We start from the raw sequence: 19,480 nt of genomic DNA, 5'->3' as shown, positions 1-19,480 counted from the left end.
AAGGTTCAGACAAAGGAAAAAGTGTGCAGATTTTTGCAAATTCAGATCAAAAGCCAAGTTTTCCACCATCAAACATTGTACTAGAACAAACCATAAGGAGGAAGATTGCAAATATAAAGGCAAGCCTCCCATATAATGCAGGTTCCACAAAAAGATGGGTCACTTTGAAAGAAATTGCAGATTGAAAAATGCTCAAGGTAAAGGAGGGACAACTCAGCAAGCAAATGTCATAAAAGAAGAAGAAGAAGAAGAAGAGCCAGAAGCAAATGTATTTCTTGCCTCTCAATTACTTGAATCTGATTTACATACATGGTTGGTTGATAGCGGATGCACAAGTCACATGGCTAAGGAGGAGAGTCTATTTCAAAATTTAGACAAGTCTGTCAAGCTCAACATCAGAATTGGAAATGGACAAGTTTTAGAGGCTGTTGGCAGGGGAACTGTTTTGGTTCAAACCAATGCTATACCAAGACTTATTAATCAGGTTCTTTATGTCCCCTCTCTCTCTCATAATCTCCTAAGTGTGCCTCAAATGCTATTGAATGGTTATTCTATTTTGTTTAAAAGAAATTCATGTTATATCTATGATAAGAAAGGTTCTTTAACTGCAAGACTGCCTATGGTTAACAAGTCTTTCATGTTGAATCTTAATATTCAAAAGGAAGAGGCATGTAATTTAAAACTAGATGAATCTAAGATGTGGCATAGTAGATTTGGACATTTTCACTATAATGCTCTATCTAAATTATATAAAGAAGGTATGGCAAGAAATATGCCAGAGATGATGATCCCAAATGAAGTTTGTGGAGTCTGCCAAATGGGGAAGCAACACAGACTTCCTTTTTCGGCTGAAGCAACATGGAGAGCAAAGAACAAGCTTGAACTCATTCATAGTGACCTTTGTGGTCCCATGAAGAATTAATCCTTGAACAAGGACAAATATTTTGTTCTGTTTGTGGATGATTATACTCGGATGACCTGGATTTATTTCATCAAAAGTAAGTCACAAGTTTTTTATGTTTTTAAGAAGTTCAAGAGGATGGTTGAAGCTCAAATAGACAGCAAAATTAAGGCTCTCAGAACTGACAACAATCTTGAGTTCAACTCCATGGAATTCAAAGATTTATGCAACAAGTATGGTATTTCTCATCAACTCACAACTCCATACACCCCACAACAAAATGGTGTTGTGAAGAGGAAAAATAGAGTTGTCGTGGAGATGGTAAGATGTATGTTAGCTGAGAAGAAGCTTCCAAATGAATTCTGGGCAGAAGCAGCCTACACAGCAGTATATCTCATGAATAGACTTCTTACTTCAGCCTTGAAAGGAGTCACACCTGTTGCAGCATGGACAGTTTATAAACCTTCAGTAAAGCATGTACAAATCTTTGGTTTTGGTTGTTATATTCATGTACTAACACCCAAAAGATCCAAATTAGACCAAAAGTCTCTATTTGGGATTTTCCTAGGATATATTCCTAAATACAATGGGATCTTCGTAAAGTTGATCATTATGAGTGTTACGACGAATTTGATTGGGAAGTCCAATGGCAAAAAGAAGGAGATTCGTTAGCTCGTTATCTAGTCCGAATTGGTGACCAAAGGATACAAAGTCTATGATATTCAAGCAGGAAAGTTTCTTATCAGCAAAGATGTGGTAATTGATGAAGAATCATATTGGGATTTTGCTGAGCAAAAATTAAAGAAACAGGATATTATTATTCCTGAACCTGATCAGGAAGTACAGAAATTGCAGCAGAACAACACAAATGAATTTGATGATGAAGATGAAGATGAACCATTGAAGCCAAAAACCAGAAGTCTTGCTGATATATATGAGAGCTGTAATCTGGCTATCTCTGAACCAGCTTCATATGAAGAGGCATCACAAGATCCTAGATGGGTTCAAGCTATGGAGGAGGAGTTGTTCATGATTAACAAGGACCAAACTTGGAATCTTGTGAGCAGGCCTAAAGGAAAAAAGCCAATTAGTCTAAAATGGATTTACAAGGTGAAAAGAAATCCGGATGGTTCAATCAACAAACTGAAAGCAAGATTAGTCGTAGAAGGATATGCTCAAAAAGCTGGTTTGGATTATGGAGAAATATTTGCTCCTGTAGCAAGACAAGATACAGTTAGGTTGCTAGTGGCTTTGGCTGCAAAATTTGGCTGGAAAATCTATCATTTAGATGTTAAATCAGCATTTCTTAACGGTGAGTTGAATGAGGATATTTACGTAGACATTCCTCAAGGTTTTCCAACGAAGATTGAAGGTGACAAAGTGTTAAAGTTTAATAAGGCCTTGTATGGGCTGAAACAGGCTCCAAGAGCCTGGTATGGAAAAATTGATGCTTATTTAAGTCAATGTGGTTTTCAAAGAAGTCCAAATGAGGCAACATTATATGTCAAGAAGCGTTCAACTCTTATTGTCTCTATGTATGTTGATGATTTGTTAGTAACAGATGATGACAAGGATGGAATTCAGCAATTCAAGATTGAAATGCAGAAGCAATTTGAAATGTCAGATCTTGGTATTATGAACTACTTTCTTGGAATGAAGATCATGCAGAAAGATACATGTATTTTTATGTCTCAATCCAAATATGCCAAAGATTTATTGAAGAAATGGAAGATGGAAGATGGTAAACCAGTTCATACACCAATGACTTGTAATGCAAAACTGTCAAAAGATGATGCAGGTGAAAAAGTAGATGCTATCGTGTTTAGGAGCATAATTGGAGGTCTTTTGTTCCTCACACACACCAGACCTAATATTATGTTTTCAGTGAGCTATTTATCAAGATTTATGCATGAACCATGTGATAATCATCTTAGATGTGCTAAAAGAATTCTGAGATATGTGAAAAGGATTGCCAATTATGGGTTATGGTTCAGTTCGAAAAGCTCAAGTGAATTAATGGGGTTTTCTGACTTAGATTGGGCTGGAAATGAAGATGATAGCAAAAGTATTTCAGGTTATGTATTTACTCTTAGAAATGGTGTGTTTTCATGGTGCTCAAAGAAACAAAAAGTTGTTGCTCAATCCTTTGCTGAAGCAGAGTATATGGCAGCTGTCAATGCAGCAAATCAAGCTATTTGGATTCAGAAAATACTTTCAAATTTGGGCATAAATGAAAGATCACCTATGGTTATTAATGTGGACAACAAATCTGCCATTTCTCTTGCTGAAAATCCAGTGCTTCATGGCATTGCCAAGCATATTCAAGTCAAGTTTCATGTTAAATGGGAGATGGTGGCTAATAAAGAAATCAAGTTGAATTATTGTCCTTCTAGAGCTCAAGTAGCAGAAGTTTTAACCAAAAGCCTTCAAAAGACAAAGTTTGAGCATATGAGAAACATGTTGGGGGTACATGAAACAATTCCCAAGGAGGAGAATATTATTTGAGAATTATTCCATGTATTTTGAAAATAAGGTTTATTTATTAAGAAGTTGATAAGTCTATAGGCACAAATGCATGTATGCATGTACTAAGACTTCTAGGAGTGTGATATGTGATTATTGTTCTGAGTCCACATCCACATTCATTGTTTCTGAAATTATATTCCTAGTTTAGATAGCCTTGTAAAACTTAATGATTTTATATATGAACAAATGATATATGAATGTTTTAACAGAAGAATTTCTATATAGTTTATGTTCATTTTGTCTGATGTATTTTACTAGCATATTTGATGTTTATCAACAAACATCTTAGGTTATCCGTGTATATCTTTATTAACGGCTGTATCTACTGTTTGTATTTATTCTGGTTTTCCTCGAAAATAAAGTGGAGCATTTTATTATAAAAATCAAAATCAAAATCAAAAAGTTTTTATGTTCCACTTATTTTTATTCTCTGTAGTGATCGGTTTAGTTCTCTATTTTGCAGAAGTATTGCAAATTCCATAGGCAGATAGAGTTTTCTGCATCGTCCGGAAAATTTGTTTTGTTGTGGATTAAGAGTTAGATCGATCATCAAACTTGTTAGCTTTTTGAAACAGCTGATCAATGCACAGAGCTCTGAAATCCAGTATATTTTTTTTAGGACAAAATTCGTACTCACCCCTTTTTTTTTTAATTTATATTACTTTTTTACCATATCTTTACTTAAAAGTTGCAACCCAACAAATGGAAATCATAGTCTTATAAATTTTCAAAATGAAGTTGATCCTTTTGAGTTTTTACCATTGAAATTTTTTTTGTCCGAGAGTTTAAAAAAAAAAATTATTGAATGTAAATTTATATAAAAAAAAAAAATTTAAACAAGATCAATTTAATCAGTAACAGCTTCTGATGATGAAATCATTGGACATTTTTGTATGTGTTTTTGTTTTGTTAGTTCCTTGACGAATGACAATCTTTTTTTCCTTAGAATGCCAGACTGGGCGACTTTCTTTTAATTTTATGTTTGATATCTGGTGTCAATTGGATGCTACCTGCCAATGGAAAATGACCCATCAAAAGCTTAGTTGCTCCTTTAAAATAAATAAATAAATAAATCTGAAGTCCTGTGGAGTACCGGGGACAAATATTCGCAGCGATAGAACGATTTATAATTTAATAATTCATTATTTTAATGTGAAGTAAGAATCTCCCTGTCGATGATAAAATGACCGACCGTTGCGTTGTTTTGACTCCTTTCAGTACCCAAAAAAAAAAAAAAGAAAAAAAATGTCTTATCTCCGGCCTTCAATGATCAAAACCCATTAATTTAACAAGAAAATTACCAGAACAAAGTGCATGCTCTCTGATATGACATCATTCTGAGAGTGGTCGGATCAGACAAAATCAATATAGAAGAAGAAACTTGAATTGTATGAGGTTGATTTGAGAGTCTTTGTTACAGTTGAGACAGAGAGAGTTTGTTTTTGGCCTTTTGGCCATGACATCGAGAGCACTGAATAGATGGTGGAGAAACCATGGAACTTTGAGAGTCTTGTACCTGCTCTTCCTTTGTCTGCTCGTCTCTTTTGGTGTTGCACTCGCTAGCTTCTTTTCGTCTCTCATTGCCAAGCTTGGTAAGATCTTTCATTATTAACCAAACCCAATTTCACAATTCATGGTTTTTCCCTTTCGATCAAATCCAAATTGCATGGTTGTTCCAGGTGTGGATTCGCCTCTTACTCAGACCCTTTTCGTTTACTTGGCTTTGGTTTTGGTTTATGGAAGCATCTTGCTGTATAGACGTCAAAAACCACAGGTATTAATTTATTAGCTCTGTTTCCTGTATTAGCTATTGGTAAAATAAGTGAAATTAATTAGAAAGTAATTTGTTAAATATATTTATGCTATGGTGGAGTTGAAATTCTAAAATAGAGAATTTTTTTTTTTTTTTTTCCTCTCTTCATGCAGGTTTCTTGGTATTGGTATTTACTGTTGGGTTTTGTTGATGTACAGGGGAACTACCTTTGTAAGTTAATTCTCTTTATTCTTTAAGCTTTCTTTCATGTGCTTTATTGGTAATTAGACAATAATCTCCAGACCATAGTTTTGACTGATAGGAAAAGAATTTTGTAACTTTTGGTACATGGAAATGCACAATTCTTTGAAATCACTAACTTGGTGATCTTCTGTTGCAGTTAACAAAGCTTTTCAGTTCACTTCGTTAACAAGTGTAACATTATTGGACTGTTGGACAGTAGCATGGGCCATAATTTTGACAAGGATCTTCATAGGCACTCGATATTCCCTTTGACAGTTATTTGGTGCAGCTGTTTTTCTGTTGGGTCTTGTTTTAGTGCTCCTCTCTGATGCAAGGGTGGATAGTGGAGGTCACATTCTTTTTCACTTTTAATTAATGTTTGTAAATATCACATTTCCAAGTCTTTGAATTGATGATTTTTGTTCTTGATTGATTTCTTATTGGCATTCCATTCATGTAAATGACTTTAAGTTTCCTTGCATTCACAATATATTTAGAACAAGCAAGAACAAAGAGAAGGAAAGAAATAATAAGTACATAGCAAGTGATTGCAAAAGTTTCTAAAAGATTATAGAAATGCCCGCTTTTTTGACAGTTCTAAATCTACTAAAGAAATTATATTCATTTATTTTATTACTGAAGTAACTTATTCATCTTTTAGGTGGTTCAAGACCTCTTCTCGGTGATACAGTTGTCATTGCAGCAACAATTTTTTATGCAATGAGCAATGTTGGGGAGGTTATTTAATCCTTTATACATATATATCTATATATGTTATTTCTTATTTTAGTAATTACCATCTCTGTTGTTCATCTGCTGTATGATAGGAAGCTACCGAGGCGAGACAGTTTGTCTGTACAACTATTGGCCAGAGATGTTAATTCTAATAAAGTTTTTGGCCTGGATGAGTGTGTGTGTGTGTGTGTGTGTTGAATATGGAGTATGGGCATCCTAGATCACACAAGCCATTTGTTTCCTACTCTGTGTTTTGGTCAAGTTTATTATAATGTCACATAGTTGTCTTCTTTTAGCTGCTTCTCTTCTTAGTCTTTCCTATATTGCAGGAGTATTTAATAAAGAACAAAGATCGTGTTGAAGTGATTTGCATGATCGGTGTATATGGATTTCTTGTGAGTGTGTGTGAGATGTATCCTTTTAATTAAATTATAATTTAAAGATGGTGGATAAGGAATGTAATTTGATTTTTGTTTCTATATTTAAAAATATTGTTTTAACTCGACGTTATCTTAGATCTATTGTAGAGCAAAAGAACCTGGAGTCATTAAAGTTGTCCTCAGAAATTGTAAGTAATTGAAGACTGCTTATTCTTTTATTCGATACAAATTCCCCATTAGCATTTATTATCTCTGTATTATTCATGATACAAGGTTTCTTATACCTTCTGTTTTCATGTTCTTTGTATAACTTTTAAAGGAAAAGAATGTAGTTAAGTCTTAACAGTATTGCATTGAGTGAAGGCAACTCAAATCTATGCTCTACATCATTCTAAGCTAGCATCTCCTCCTTATGTTGATAAGGTATTGGTAATATGTCAACCAAAACAATAAGATAATAAATGAAACCGAGTTTCGCTGGTTAACTTTCTCCATGCAACCACCAAATGGCCAAGCAATTGAGAAGCCAATTGACTATAATCCTATAACTTCTTGAATACTGCAGTTTCTTTAACTGCGACTGTTTTACTTGTTTTGGCTCATTTAATTCTGTTCTCCAGATATTGGCATTGGCTGGCCTTGTTCTCTGCGGCCTTATAGTTTATACACTTACTGCACTCATTCTTAAGGTAACATTCTTTTGCCAAGCCATTTTTGGTAAACTTGTTCTTGAAAGTATTTACTTTTCAGTGGAGAAAATACCACCGTATGAGCTCCTGCATTATCTAAAACTACCTAAATATGATTTGCCATAGTTTGCTTTAAAATGAGTGAAATAGTCATTCTGGTGTCTGATTTCAGATCATGAACCAACTCAAAAATCAAGCTAATCCTTAGCATGAAGCAGTTAATGGAAAATAAACATTTTTACAGCCTCTAATGGCAGCTTTTTTTCTTACAGATGAGTGGAGCCACATTATTCAACCTCTCTATTCTCACATCTGATATGTGGGCCGTTGTCTTTCGCATCTTTTTGTACCACCAGCAGGTATTACTCCTTGAACATGCGTGAAATTTATGATGGAAAGCAATCCAATTATTTTGAATGTGATATATATTATGAGCTACTTCATTCCATCTCCTCATATTATTATCCTCAAATTGCAGGTTAACTGGTTATACTTTCTGGCTTTTGCAATTGCAGTTATTGGGCTTGTCATATATAATGCAAAGTATGTTATAGCTTTTGGGATTGTATGCATCATATGGTCAAATTCAATATATATTGTTTTCCTATATGCATAATTTTTTTATTTTTTATTTTTTTATCTACTTAACCAATTTCTTATGAATTCAGATCCTGCATGCTTATAGACTTTCTAATGAATAAAATGTTTTGGACTTAATCTGGCTACTTTGATTTTAAATCATCTAATATTTACATTTTTGCTTTTTTTTTTTTTTTTTTTAGTGAAAATGAACATGTTCCTGAACCAGCTTTAGATGATGAAAACCACTACATGCAGTATCAAGTTCTTGCTGTCGAGAATATGCAGCATCCAGAAACAGAGTCTTTGACTTCATGAGGGAGCAGAGAACCTAATTGGTTCTATATTAAAATTTTATCCTTTGTACAGAACATTGGTATTTTTTTTTTTTTTTAAAGATTTTCCAATGTTTTAATCTTCTGACTTTTATGATTCCAAAGATCAAAAACTTTTGTTCTTTGCAGGGATCGGTTATCTCTATTTTGCAGTAAGCGATTCATACTCAATAGGCAGAATGTTCCAAGGTGATGGAGGATTTTCTGCCTGGCTTGGCAAAATTTATGCTGTAGTACTGTATAAAGAATTAGATCGTAAGTTGTTGTTTAATATTGAAAATTGAACGGCTGGTCAATTCGCAAAGCTATGAAATCGAATATCTTGTTCCATGAACCAAGAATTAAGATATACCCTTTTTCTTTTCTTTCGTATCAACGTGAATATGAGTGTACTATCTGTAAAACAGAATATGTTTTTGTTCCATTTTCAATTCTCTGTTTCTTTGGCTTGTTGCTGAACAGAAAGTAGTAATGAATCTAATTAATCACTTCCTAAATAATCTGTTCAAAAGTACTTTATTTGTCAACCAATAAGTATTTCCATTGGACTCTGCTTTTTTGTTCCTTGTTACTGTTAGTTCCGCTTCCTGTTATTGCAATATATATCCCGGTCCTGCGGTAGACTTGAGATAACGAAAACATATTTGAATAATTTCATTAATGACAATTATAACTAGATACAATATTTGTTGGATTAAATTTCAACTATATTTCAAGAAGAGAAATTACAGAGTTCTGGGTTTTTTCTTTTACTTTGGCCAAACAGTTCTCTTAACTCTTTCCTACTTCTTTTTGTTTTTTCCTTTAAAGTCTTCTACCTAAATAAAAAAAATAAAAATAAAAAGCAATGAAATACTAAAATTCATATAATATATTTTTAATCTGTATTTAATAAATTAATTTTTAGTTTTAGTTTTAATATAGTTTTCAAGTTGGGAGCCAAACTAACATTTAGGTGTACGACTAGTCAACCACAATCAGCTTTACTGGTTGGGCCATGGATTCATGGAAGCCATAAATGCCTGTTGATGTTTATAGCTTGCTTAGAGTTGTTAGGTTTAAATTCGATTCATGACGAAAAAAGTGTTCCCTCACTCCAATAATCCCAATGACTAAGTCAATGAAAGAAGGGTAGTTAATGTGCATGGCAATCGTTTTAACAGCCACTCTAATCTTCCTTCTTCTTTCCAAGTATGGTAGTGAGAATAGTTAGTAACAAAGAAAGTCAGCACAATGAAAAGGTGGTGGAGAAACCAAGCAACATTCAAACTCTGTACCTTCCCTTCCTGGGTTATCTCCTATCTTCCTGCTCTCATGAGCTTCTATTCGTCTCTCTTACAAAGCTTGGTAAAATACCTTTATGACTTTAATCAACCCATTTCAATTTTTTTTTTTGCTGTTTTTCTTTTCTTTCTTTTTTGGGATGTTAGATTTCATTCACATGTTCTAATTCCCCTTTTCTTTCTATATATGTTGGTGTAGATGTGCCTCTTACTCGGAGCCTTTTGGTTTAATCCAACTACCTCCTTGAGTCGTTGTACTTGAGCTTTCTTAATCATTTGTTCTTTGGCATTAGTCATTTATGAAATTAGTGACAATATATGTATATATATATATATATATATATATTTTTTTTTTTTTTGTAAATTAGTGATAATATATTTTTATTGCGTTTACACCGTTTATTTAAGTATTTAATATAATATATATATATTGTCAAATCAAAGGTACCAATAGGTCAATCTCAAAAGTTAAATCTTTACACTGTTCAGAAGAAGAAAAGGGTCGAGCCAAATAAATATCAAAGAAAATTAGGTGGAGTTCGGTTTTTATATATATATTTTTTTATTTTTTCTTTATTTCTATTTTTTTAATCTTAATATCTCTTTTTTCTTATTTCTCTTTTTTTAATCTTAATTTGTAATTTTTTTTTTTTGGTTAATTTATCCAGCATGAATTTGCTTCTACATTTAAGGAGTTTTTATATTTTTCATTAGAAAATTATTTCCAACGGAATCTCTATTAATATAAAAACTGTTAATTAGCAACATTTAATTATATATTAATTTCTTGTTTTTAAATTTTAATTTGAAAAATAAACCTTTTTTAAATAGCTATTTGAATTTTTCAATATCATTAATAATTATTATCAAAATAAATAGTATTTTTTTAAATAAACAAAATCAAAATCTTGAACGTTTCCAAACGATTTTTTTTTCACTTACCAAGTCTACCAGGATACATTTTGCTCAACAGAACAGGAAAGAAACAGAATGATATCACAGATCAAAAGTGGGAAAAAAGCAAAAGACGAACGGTGAAGAAATTGTCTCCTTCTTCATTATAATATCATTACCACTGCTTCAAGGATTTGTTATATTCATAATAATTGACGAAAGCAAAAGACAAAGAAATCAAAAACAATTACTCATGATCATATTTAGATATTTGCCTTCAATTAGGCAAATAAAAGCTTGACACAATCATTACGTATTTTTAATGTTAAAGAATTTTATTTTACTCTCAAACAAATTAATTATAAACTAAATATATATATATATATTTTTTTTTTTCTTATATTATATAGGAGTTGAGCTATGAGAAAGAGTGATTCCACTGTTCATGAAACTAATTCTCTATGTCTCACAGAGAAAATAGTTGGTCTTCAAGTAAAGACGGGTAGTTGAATTTGACTTGCATCACTCAGAAAAGCCATCTGCACTAACTTGTAATATATATACATATATATATATATATATTCTACGCCTTCATAATAATTAGATATATTTTGGTTATCTGAAATCATTATGACCATGAATTGGAGCACTGTAAACACCTGGTGGAGAAACCTTGCAACTTTTAGGACTTTATACCTGCTCTGCCTGGGTCAGCTCGCCTCCTTTGTTCTAGCACTCTGCAGTTTCTTTTCCTCTCTCATTGCCGAACTTGGTAACCCTTTAATTCACCCATTTTCAGATTTTATTATGTTCTGTTTTACTTATTACTTAATTACTACCTTTTAATTTTATTTTATTGTCACTTAATCCGATAAGGTGACTCTCTAACTGTAGGTGTGGATGCTCCTCTTGCTCAGAGCCTTTTTGTTTACTTGGCTTTGGCTTTGATCTATGGGGGCCTTCTGCTTTATAGACGTCAGCAGCTACGAGTATTGGTTTTTTTTATATATATATAAATTCTTCTGACGTTAACTTTTAAATTATTTTAAAGACTGAAATATTTTAGATTTTTCCCTTTTTTTTGAGAAATAAGCACCATGAAATTATTATTTTTTATTTTAGCTAAAGCAGTAGAGGAGTTTGTTAATTTATGCTCTTGTGAAGTTGAAATTCCAAAATTAATGTTCTTTTTGTTGCCGTTTGAAGCTAGATTATTCCACTGGTGGGCGTTTTCAGAACTGAGACTAACATTCTCTCCGTGCAGGTTTCTTGGTATTGGTATCCCCTCTTGGGGTTTGTTGATGTTCATGGGAATTACCTCTGTGAGTTGTTGTCCCTGAGCTTTCTTAATCTTATATGCTTTGCCCATTAGTCACTTGTGAGATTTCGTTAATCAAGAATATTGCAATTAGTTGATAAAGGAATGAAAGTTAAATTTTCCTTCTTTTTTTCCTGGAGGATCATATGACCAATTAGGATCTAAGCACTGGTCACAAATATTTGTAAATTGACTGATGGCAGAGGATATTTCAGATGCATCTTATTAATATGATGGATTTACGACTTGTTGTTATTGATGCAGTTAACCAAGCGTTCCAGTTTTCTTCAATAACAAGTGTAACATTATTGGATTGTTGTACCATAGCATGGGTCATAATCTTAACGCGGATCTTCATTGGTACTCGGTATTCACTGTGGCAGTTATTGGGTGCTGCCGCATGTGTGGCGGGTCTTGGTTTGGTATTCCTCTCAGATGCAGGGGTGGGCGGTGGAGGTCATTTCCTTTTAACTGATGATTTTGTTCTTGATTGATTAACTGGCATGTCATTTATGGAAAGTGTTCCATGTTAGTTCTTTTTCTCATCACTATTATGTAATTTCCTTGCATTCTTAAGTAATCATTATAAAAGTCCTCACCATATAGTAACAAGGAAGGAGATAAAATCATGGCAGATATTTGACAATGCTTATAAAGAGAGGGAAATAAAAAATAATAATAAAAAGAAGAAGAGCACCAAATATAGTATTGGAATAATATTCGTTCAAATAAAACTGAAATCACTTTGATATTCTTGTAGGTAGTTCAAGACCTCTTGTTGGTGATTTACTTGTCATTGGAGCAACAGTTTTATTAGCAATGAGCAATGTGGGCTTGGTTAGTTTAATCCTCTTCTTACTATCTCTGTTAATTATCAATAGGCAACTATATATTCAGGTGAGACATTTGAACTAAATTTAATTTCTAATCAAGTAACTTCTTGCACGGTTATACTACATGACAAATGCCATTTATTTCCTTGCTCTTTGATTTTGTTAGTTTTATACATATTTTGGGGCTTTGGCTGCTTCTGTTTTTAATTAGTCTTTCCTGTATTGCAGGAGTTCTGTGTTAAGAAAAAAGATCGTGTGGAAGTAATGTCCATGCTTGGTGTTTTTGGATTTATAGTGAGTTTGTGTGAGATGTATCCTTTTTTTATTTGTTACGGAATATATATAAAGATAAAATCGGCTTTAGAATATTGGTTTCACTTCTTAACATTCATTTAGATGTATATTAGAACGAAAGGACCTGGAATCAGTCAAGTGGTCTGAAGATATTGTAAGTAATTGAATCCTGCTTTTGTCTTTAATCCCTTACAACTGCTTTAATTCCTTTCAAGATTTATCTCTGTATTGTTCATGAACAAGCAAGCATTCTTGTACCTAAATTACTTGCAGGTTCCCTGCTTTTATAAGTGATGATTTTAATTCTATTTGCTTGTTTATTTAATTCTGTCTTTCTCAGATATTGGCATTTGTTGGGTATATTTTCGCAGGCGTTTTATTCTATACACTTATTCCATTGGTTCTCAAGGTCGATTTCCTTTTCATTTTTTATTATTTACTTACTTTTTCAGGTTATACCACTATGCATCATGTAAAACTAGCTAAATTTATATTACCAAAAAAAAAAAAAAGAAGCTAAATTTAATTGCATCAATTTAGCTTTAAGGGAGTGGAAAACTGCCCATATGTCTATGAATTCATATCATATATGTATGTATAAAGACTTTAGTACTAATTAATTTTCCTTTCAATGCTAATGACTAGTAGTACAAATAAATCGACCAACTACAAATTGAGAAAGCAATATATTATCCTTGGAAACCGGCATAAACCATATAATAATAATAATAATAATAAATTAAAATTAAAAAAAAAAAAAGCACTTTTAGTATCTTTAATGGGAGGTTTTTACATATACAGCTAAGTGGAGCCACACTGTTCAACCTGTCTGTTCTCACATCTGATATGTGGGTAGTTGTGTTTCGCATCTTTCTCTACCACCAGCAGGTACCACCCCTAGAGAAATGAGATTATTCATTTTTGCAACTATTAAAAACTTGTTCCTTTTATATACTAAAAATTGGCAGCATTAACTGGACTTTATCCACAAAATGCAGGTTGACTGGTTATACTATCTAGCTTTTGCAGTTATAGTTATGGGGCTAATTGTATATTCCACAACGTATGTTCACGAATCTCAAAATTGATATAAAGTTTTACCAAGTTCTCCTTAATAGACTCTAATGATCCAATATGAAGTTTTAGAGTTAATCTGCTTCTTAATGGCTTCACTTTTGGCTTTTTTTGTAGTGGGAATGATCCTGTTTCTGTACCCTATACAGAGGATGGAAACCCAGATGATCAGTACCTACTAGTTAATGAAGAAAATGGTGAACCTAGAAATTCGTCTTTTACTCCGTGAGGGGCAGAGCACCTGATGACATATCCAAACTTTTTACTATATGTGTAATCTAAATTTGGTTTTAAAAATATATATGAGACAAAAGATTGAGAAGAAAGTAATACAGCCAATTAATCCCTTTGGAAATCATTTATAAGCATTTTCACTATACTCTGCTTTCTTATTAGTTGTTCATTTTATTCTGGTTCTATTTGGTGTAAAGCGCCTCCTTATTTTGGTATGCAGAACCTATATTATATTTAAGATGAAGTTTGCAGTTATTCACACCAACAGCCTTGGAAACATTTTCTTATTCAGTTCTATCGTATGAGACAAAAGGTCTTTTGTTTCAATCTTTAATTATCAAAATAAAAGAAATATGGGATGGGGAAAAAAAAAAATATATATATATATATATATATAAATATTATATATATAAGATTTAAACAAGAATATAAAGAGGAAAATAGCAACAATATATTAACTGTGAGTTTATGATAATTTTGTAAAAAATGGTTTTGATTTTTTTAAGCATATATATTTTTATGAATAATATGGTTGATGAAATTGTTGTTCGTGGCATGTTAATAAACTATTCGAACTTAGGAGTGAAAAAATAAAATAAATTAACTGAATTTTCGTGAATGAGAGTCGGTGACTCGGATAAAGCAATAAGAAAAGCGCCAATATAAATAGGCAGGAAAAGCTGCCGCTCAACTCCTGAAAACGGTCGAAAACCCCCAATGGACCACCAAAACCCCACCCCGCCCAGTGCTTCTGTCACCACTCCGACCACCTTGCAAGCTTCGGAGAACCCCAGCCAACCACCACCACAACCGCCACAACCTCAGCCTCAGTCGCAGCCACCTCCAACCTCCTCCATAACTACCTCCTCAACCCCCGTCCCCCTCCTTCCTCCTCCAAATCCCAACCCTGTCGGAAACCAAAACCCTAACCCTAGCCCTAATCCCATTCCAACCCAAACCCCAAACCCTAATCCTAAACCCACAACCCCGCTGCCATCACTCCAATCGCCTCAGCAGCATCCCCAGTCCGTTACTACTCCTGTGCAGACCAGGCCTCCCGCTGCATTGCCGCGAGCTCCTTGGCAGCAGTCCCATTTCTCACACTTCTCTTCCGCTCCTTCTTCTTCTTCTTCTTCTTTATCCACTGGACCTCCTTCATCGTCTTCACCGTCGCCGTCGACCGCTGCGCCACCGCCACCAAGGGGTGGTATCGCTCTTGGTGTTCCGGCTCACCATCCAAGCCCTTCTCCTCCCCAACCTGCTCCCTTTTCGTCGTCCTATGGCCAGCATTTTGGTGGTTTGGGCCGTGGTGGGGTCAATCTTCCCGAACCATCGTCCACTTCCAATGCGTTGCAGGTGCTGCTTTGTTTTATGACATGTCGTTGTATCCCATACTTGAATTTTCTGCGGAAGGAATTTGAAATTTTGTATAAAAGGCTAATTCCTAATGAATTTCCTTAGTTAATGTGAGCATATCAAATCCTGCTAATATTAAAACTGGAAATGAAACATAAGATTTAATTCAATCTTTCTGTTTTTTATTCATATTTTTTTATCAGCAGCAAATTAGGGGATCATAGTTCATCGATAATACTATGCCTTTAAAGTTTCTAGTCATATTGCTTGTAAGGGGAAGATTGAGGCTGTTCTGAATAATAGGCTTTCTGGAGTATTTAGGTTAAACCTCCAATGCAAGGAATGCAGGGGATGGGAATGCTGGGATCAATCAACTCTAGTTCCCAGATGCGACCTGTTGGGATTCCTGCTCACAATCAACAGAGACCTGTTCAATCTTCTCTTAGGCCACAATCTAACTCCAATACCCAACCTCCTCCCCAGGTTAGTATTTCGTATTTTCATTTTCATTTTCATTTTCGTTTTTCGTAATTTATCGACATGTATGATGTATATTTGCATTACATTCTCATTTTTTTTGCCACTTAAAAAGAGGATCCCGTGAGGCTTATAATCCTTTTTTTTTCCTGTTATATTAGTATGTTTTGATATATATATATATATATATATTTTTTTTTTTTATATCAGAATTTTCAAGGGCATGGCCTGCTAAGAGCCTTGTCAGTGGGATCTCCTGGTTCTTCTTCACCAAGTACATCTCAAAATATGCAGTCCCTTAATCAGCCATGGTTGTCATCTGGATCACAAGGGAAGCCTCCGCTACCATCCCCTTCGTATAGGCAGCAGGTCAACTCACAGTCCCTGCAGCAACGATCACATCTGCCACAACAGCATTCTCTCCCTGGGGCTTCACAGCAACAGCATATGACTGCTTCACAGCAGCAACAACCTTCAACAGCAAATCAGACTCACGAGCATTTTGGGCAACAAGTTTCATCATCTAGGGTTCCACAAGCCTTGTCCCATCAGCAACATATAACTAGGGTCCAGGGTTCTATAACCCCGAAGTCTTCTTCTCTTGCAACGGTTCAACCTGGTACAGCCCAGTCAGGATCCCAGAATAGAACAGCTGCTAAGGAAGTTGATGAAACTTCTAATAGGATTCTTAGCAAAAGAAGCATCCATGAGCTAGTAAACCAGGTGAGTATTGTTGGTCATCTATTATTTGCATAACTGCTCTTCTCAAACTTTATAAATTTGTATTATCGGCCTTGATTGTCAACTCCAATTTGCAAAGATGAGAAAATAGTTTCTTGATCTATGCGCTACAATTAGAGTATAAGACATTAAATATGCAAAATAAGAAACATGATTTTATCTGATCTTTTTACATGCTAACGATTTGTGTCAACGTCTAAAGTTTCCAGATTCAAGAATGTAAGTTGTTTCCCAAGGGTGCCTAATGCTTTATTCTTCTTTAAATGTAATGAATAAATTATTGTGATAAAATGGCACTAAAAGAGGATGTATCCTGAGCATTGAAGCAAAGCGCAGATTGTAGTGTTCAGAACTTTGAAAAGGACCTGTGTCAACATAAAAAAGAATGGACTGCTCTTTACATGATGTGATAATTTCATTCAAAATTCATGTTCCTGTGTTCTATTTTTTTTCTTCTCCAAATTTTAACTCTTCTGCTTCTTGGACAGATCGATCCATCTGAGAGGTTGGACCCTGAAGTCGAAGACATTCTTATGGATATTGCAGACGACTTTGTTGAGTCTGTAAGTGAATGGACCGGCATTTAGAATTTCATTATATTATGCTCAATGAAATGTTTATGCTAGAATTTGGAATTATATATTGTTGGAGATTTCGTCTTATTTTTTAATAGAATTGCATCTTGGCAATTTCTTTGAAGTTCATTACAGTGTGAGCACTTGAACTTTTGGTGGCTGTTCACCGTGTTGATTTTATCCTGTTTTCCTAACAGAATGAATTTATATTGTTGATGACACAAAAAAAATAATAATAATAATAAATAAAAAAATAAAAAAAATTAGAAGGGCATTGTCTTCTTGTTGGAAGAAGGAAAATAATTCATGCACCCTGGCCCGAGTAAATGGGATGGGAAACTTTCTTAGATGTTAATCTTCAGTTTTTTCCTGAAGGTTTTTAATCATCACAGGTGATTGATCACTTTCCACATCTCCATCTGCATTCTTAATTTGACAAACGTACTCTTCTACTTGTTGACAGATTACTACTTTCGGTTGCTCATTAGCCAAGCATCGAAAATCGACAATGTTGGAAGCAAAGGACATACTTCTGCATCTTGGTCAGTTTTGTGTGACAATTCCTTCACATTTCTCAATCATATGGTGCAGATTAAGAGTTCAAATTGGTTTTTTCTCTTGGATTTGATACAGATAGAAACTGGAACATAAACCTTCCTGGCTTTGGTGGTGATGAGATTAAGACCTACAGGAAACCAGTAAGAATTGCCATTGACTTGTGTCTCTTATCTACTATGTTGTATGGTGGAAGGACATAGTCTTTTGTCTGTGTGTTTTACACAGAAAGAAATATGTACAATGTTTCTGTTCTGTGTTCTTGACTCTGAAAGCTTCGATTTTCCTTCATTCTATTTTGTTGATGGTTTTGCAGATTATGAATGATATTCACAAGGAACGTCTTGCAGCAGTAAGTTTTAGCCTTGTGTATATCCCCTTTTTTTATGGACATTCATTCATTTGATTCTGAAAACTTTGATTTTCCTTGATGGTATTTTATTGTTGGCTGTTGGCAGATAAAGAAGTCCATGGCAGTAACTGAAACAGCAAATACCAGGAATTCCACTGGACAGGCCACTGGAAATGCAAAAGGTAGCATCGCAAAAAACCCTGCAAATGTGCTGGGCTCTCCAAACGTCAAAAGTTAGTTGCATGCAGGCTTCATTGCTCGTACTTCTTTGGGATTATGCTGATGAAGGTATGCGAAAGTTATGTGTAAATTAAAGATTTTTTGGAGAATAAAAATGGACTATTACAAAATTATGTGTAGATTAAAGATTTTATGGAAAATAAAAATGGACTATTAGGGTATATTAATTTCAAGATGCTTTGTTCCCATAATTTCTTCTGAGTTACCTCTTGAAACTACATATAGCTTTTTTGTACAATGTGCTGTGCAAAATATTTAGTACCTGTGGAATTGGTTGAAGAATTGATTTATCTTTAGTAACACTTAGTTCTGTCGGCTGTTGCAGGGACTAATTTTGCAGAAGGAAGTTCTTATTTTATAGCATGAAGATTTATTAAATTGCCTTTTTGTCTTGCCTTGGTGCACATCGGCAAAGTTGAAATCATAGAAATTCACATATTATGCATCGAGGATACTTCTTGGTCACCTCGCCATCTTGTTTTAGCAACTAAGCAGTTTAATTTCATGGATGCTCGGCCAGCGCCCTTCTCGAATCTTGTGGGGGCCACTGGTATATTGCAATGTAAATGCGGAACAATTATGGACAGCTCATAGCAAAGCTAGATTTTTGTAATTACTCTGGCTACCGATGAGCAAATTATTGCTTGTACCTAATATGTCTTATATACAAGCCAGATTATAGCTTTGTACTCCACTTCTCATACAGAAAGCAGAGAGGAAAAAATGGTCATTTTGTTTACATGAGCAAATATTGGGTCTCGTTAGTTTTTTTTTTTTTTTTTTTTTTTGTTTTTTTGTTTTTTCATAAGTCCTTTTGTGATTGTCTTCTATAATGACCAAGTGTGATGGCTGGCTCTTTGAGTGCTGAAAAACATGCGGTGATACCTGCACCTAGTGTATAAAAACGTGCCCTTTGACTGCCATTTGCACAAATAAAATAAAACTTGGTACTCTCTTGGCCCTGGCGAAGCCAGTTGATAGCCAGTATTTGACTGTCCTTTAGCTCACTAGATTGTCTTTCTACCCTTTCTACCATTGAATTTTCTCTTTTGTTTATTGTTATTGCGAAAGCTCTGCGGATGGACCTAATTATTCTCTTCCTTCAGAGTGTTC

The 19,480-nt window shown here is 34.2% G+C and overlaps 2 protein-coding genes and 1 pseudogene across 2 annotated transcripts; all 3 read left to right on the top strand.

The window, feature by feature from the left end:
- Positions 1-4,441: 4,441 nt before the first annotated feature.
- Positions 4,442-7,519, top strand: LOC107410207 (uncharacterized; annotated as a pseudogene).
- A 3,241-nt stretch (positions 7,520-10,760) lies between these two features.
- On the top strand, positions 10,761-14,216 carry LOC107434938 (uncharacterized). The gene is made up of 11 exons (XM_025067720.3): positions 10,761-11,090; positions 11,213-11,307; positions 11,583-11,640; positions 11,901-12,092; positions 12,397-12,473; positions 12,698-12,780; positions 12,866-12,917; positions 13,104-13,172; positions 13,565-13,651; positions 13,762-13,826; positions 13,955-14,216. Exons 1-11 carry the CDS (start codon positions 10,949-10,951, stop codon positions 14,064-14,066), a joined length of 1,032 nt encoding a protein of 343 aa, XP_024923488.2. The 5' UTR covers positions 10,761-10,948; the 3' UTR covers positions 14,067-14,216.
- A 503-nt stretch (positions 14,217-14,719) lies between these two features.
- LOC107434959 (transcription initiation factor TFIID subunit 12) lies at positions 14,720-19,116 on the top strand. The gene is made up of 9 exons (XM_016046484.4): positions 14,720-15,427; positions 15,749-15,910; positions 16,115-16,627; positions 17,134-17,208; positions 17,684-17,762; positions 17,854-17,918; positions 18,092-18,127; positions 18,234-18,415; positions 18,693-19,116. The coding sequence occupies exons 1-8, from the start codon at positions 14,789-14,791 to the stop codon at positions 18,363-18,365; spliced, it is 1,701 nt and encodes a 566-aa protein (XP_015901970.3). The 5' UTR covers positions 14,720-14,788; the 3' UTR covers positions 18,366-18,415; positions 18,693-19,116.
- Positions 19,117-19,480: the final 364 nt, after the last annotated feature.

This window comes from Ziziphus jujuba, chromosome 11 (genome assembly GCF_031755915.1).
Source record: "Ziziphus jujuba cultivar Dongzao chromosome 11, ASM3175591v1".
Taxonomy (NCBI): domain Eukaryota; kingdom Viridiplantae; phylum Streptophyta; class Magnoliopsida; order Rosales; family Rhamnaceae; genus Ziziphus; species Ziziphus jujuba.
The sequence above is the reverse complement of the archived record's forward strand: the minus strand, read 5'-3'. Positions and strand labels throughout refer to the sequence as shown.

Bases quoted from the DNA above. Each gene is read 5' to 3' on its own strand.
- LOC107434938 (XM_025067720.3), top strand. From the start codon at position 10,949: ATGACCATGAATTGGAGCACTGTAAACACCTGGTGGAGAAACCTTGCA. The intron at 11,091-11,212 runs GTAACCCTTTAA...CTCTAACTGTAG, and splicing joins CTCTCTCATTGCCGAACTTG to GTGTGGATGCTCCTCTTGCT. The intron at 12,474-12,697 runs GTTAGTTTAATC...CCTGTATTGCAG, and splicing joins CAATGAGCAATGTGGGCTTG to GAGTTCTGTGTTAAGAAAAA.
- LOC107434959 (XM_016046484.4), top strand. From the start codon at position 14,789: ATGGACCACCAAAACCCCACCCCGCCCAGTGCTTCTGTCACCACTCCG. The intron at 17,763-17,853 runs GTCAGTTTTGTG...GATTTGATACAG, and splicing joins GGACATACTTCTGCATCTTG to ATAGAAACTGGAACATAAAC. The intron at 17,919-18,091 runs GTAAGAATTGCC...ATGGTTTTGCAG, and splicing joins TTAAGACCTACAGGAAACCA to ATTATGAATGATATTCACAA.